Source organism: Salpingoeca rosetta (genome assembly GCF_000188695.1).
Source record: "Salpingoeca rosetta unplaced genomic scaffold supercont1.12, whole genome shotgun sequence".
Lineage (NCBI taxonomy): Eukaryota > Choanoflagellata > Craspedida > Salpingoecidae > Salpingoeca > Salpingoeca rosetta.
The window spans coordinates 476,141-478,252 of NW_004754922.1; the positions used below are offsets into that span (position 1 = coordinate 476,141).

The 2,112-nt window shown below is 55.1% G+C and overlaps 2 protein-coding genes across 2 annotated transcripts in view; one reads left to right on the top strand and one right to left on the bottom strand.

Annotated features, from left to right (window-relative positions):
- Positions 1-148: 148 nt before the first annotated feature.
- PTSG_12271 (uncharacterized protein) lies at positions 149-538 on the bottom strand (the record flags this gene model as incomplete). The annotated part of the gene is made up of 2 exons (XM_004993699.1): positions 149-176; positions 372-538. The coding sequence occupies 2 exons, from the start codon at positions 536-538 to the stop codon at positions 149-151; spliced, it is 195 nt and encodes a 64-aa protein (XP_004993756.1).
- A 335-nt stretch (positions 539-873) lies between these two features.
- PTSG_05179 (uncharacterized protein) overlaps positions 874-2,112 on the top strand; it is a gene marked incomplete at its 3' end in the record, with an annotated part of 2,388 nt that continues 1,149 nt past the window's right edge. The window contains exons 1-4 of the mRNA XM_004993700.1: positions 874-1,014; positions 1,289-1,410; positions 1,604-1,723; positions 1,926-1,991. Coding sequence (XP_004993757.1) covers positions 946-1,014; positions 1,289-1,410; positions 1,604-1,723; positions 1,926-1,991 — 377 coding nt within the window. The 5' untranslated portion in view covers positions 874-945. The remainder of the gene's footprint in view (positions 1,015-1,288; positions 1,411-1,603; positions 1,724-1,925; positions 1,992-2,112) is intronic.

Below are 2,112 nucleotides of genomic sequence, written 5' to 3' on the forward strand. Positions count from 1 at the left end.
GTGTGTGTGTGTGTGTGTGTGAGGACGCGTCTGGGGAAAGGTGAATCATGGGAGGCGGAGTTTATATCGGTGCATGGAGGAGCGCCGCCCCCCTTGCCCACATGCATGCACGCAAGTCAAATGGCTCACTGTTTGCTGGGCGAGAAAGTCAAGTGTTTCCGACAACATCACGGGTACTGCGAATCCACAGCGAGGAAACAAAACCGTGAGCGCGCGGAGCTTCGACTCACGCTACAACTTTGTTTCCCTCTGCAAGCTGTCATCAAACACACACACACTCACAACACACACACACACTCACAACACACACACACACACACACACACACACACACACACACACACACACACACACACACACAAGAGTTGTACGTACGCCGCTCTGTTTCGTTGTAGGCAGGAACAATGATGGAGAGGTCGATGGTGGGATCATCGTCGATGCTCGGCACCTTGGTGCCATCCAAGAAGGTTTCCTCGCCTTTCCTCCGCTTCTTCTCGGGCGCCCGCGCCGATATCCTGAGTGCCACGTACACCTGCATGTGTTGTGCAACGCCGATTGTTCAGTGTGATTGGTTGCTGAGTCGCTTTGCGCCAACACGGGCCACATCAGGCTCTGCCGCACAGGTGATCCTGAGGGATGCGCACCAACTCATCGCAACTGGCCCACCACCCGGCCGGCCCGCAGCTCCCACCACACCATGTCCCAGCACAAAGCAGACACAGGCACACAGAGGCGACGCACCAAGCCAACAACAACGGCAGCACCGCAGCCCAACAGCCACATCATATCCGACTACTACTTGTGCTGTCGTCCAGAAAATTGGAGGAGGCTTTGCTTGTTGTTTGTTGTGGTGCATTCTTCGTGCTGTTGCCTCGTGTTTTGGTGTGTGTCCTTCCACGTCCCTGCCTCCACGTCTCCACCTTCTTCTTCATTGAACAGCTTGCGATGAACTCCGTTGGCGTGACAAGTGTGGTACTGCTGCTGGCTGTTGGCCTGTGTCTTGCGGGTACACAGGTACGACCGCGTTGTGTTGTGTTTGTGTGTTGTGTTTGTTGTGTTGTGTACGTGTGTGTACGTGTGTGTACGTGTGTGTACGTGTGTTTACGTGTGTGTGTGTGTGTCACACGAACAGTCTGTTTTGCTCGCCCACATTCACACCCACACTCACACTCACACTCACACTCACACTCACACTCACACTCACACTCACACTCACACTCACACTCACACTCACGCGACACCAACAACGACGACCACAACAACGATGACGCGTGAACCATCCAAATAGGGCTTGGCCGGTGCGAAGCAGGTGCCAAAGACGCTGTTTGGTGGCTGGCTCTTCCTCGACAACGAGGATGCACCCTTCAACGGAACGCTCGCCGGGTTCCTGCCACCAAACACCAACTACATGTGCGTTTGCGAAAAAGCGGCGCCTCGTTGCTTACTGTGCTCCTGGTGGACCAAAGACCCACACCCAGTGTGTGTGTGTGTGTGTGTGTGTGCGTGTTGTGATGCTGACGTTGTTGCGAGGCGCGTTGGCGTTTATCGAAGAGTGGTGCTGACTTGACACTGACCATCATTCGTGACGTGACTCGTTTCGCAGCATCCTGTCGTTTGTGGACCCTCGCACCATGGTTCTCCCGGAAAACATGATTCAAACCATCAAGTCCTTCCCCAACCACCTTGTCATGGTCTCTCTCGGCGGTCAGACCATGGCCGGCAAGTGCGTCACATTTTTTTGTGTTAAATGTGTGTGTGTGTGTGCGTGTGTGCATGTGTGTGTGTGCGTGTGTGCATGTGTGTGTGTCAATGTGTGTGTGATAAGTTTGCGTTGACTGAAGACATGTTACCTCACCTTTTCGCTTCTCCACCTCTGCTCATGTCACGCCACGTTCTCCTCCCCCCCCCCCGCCGTCCTCATACAGCTGGGACTGGCTCGCATCTGAGGAGCAGGCCCGTGCCGCCGCTCGCACCGCCGCTTCCTGGGCTCAGTGCGTTCCTTCTGTGTACCCTCGTGTGGCTGTGCGGTTGTGTGTGTGCGTGTGTGCGTGTGCGTGTGTGCGTGTGTGTGTGTGTGTGTGTGTGTGTGTGTGTGTGTGTGTGTGTGTGTGT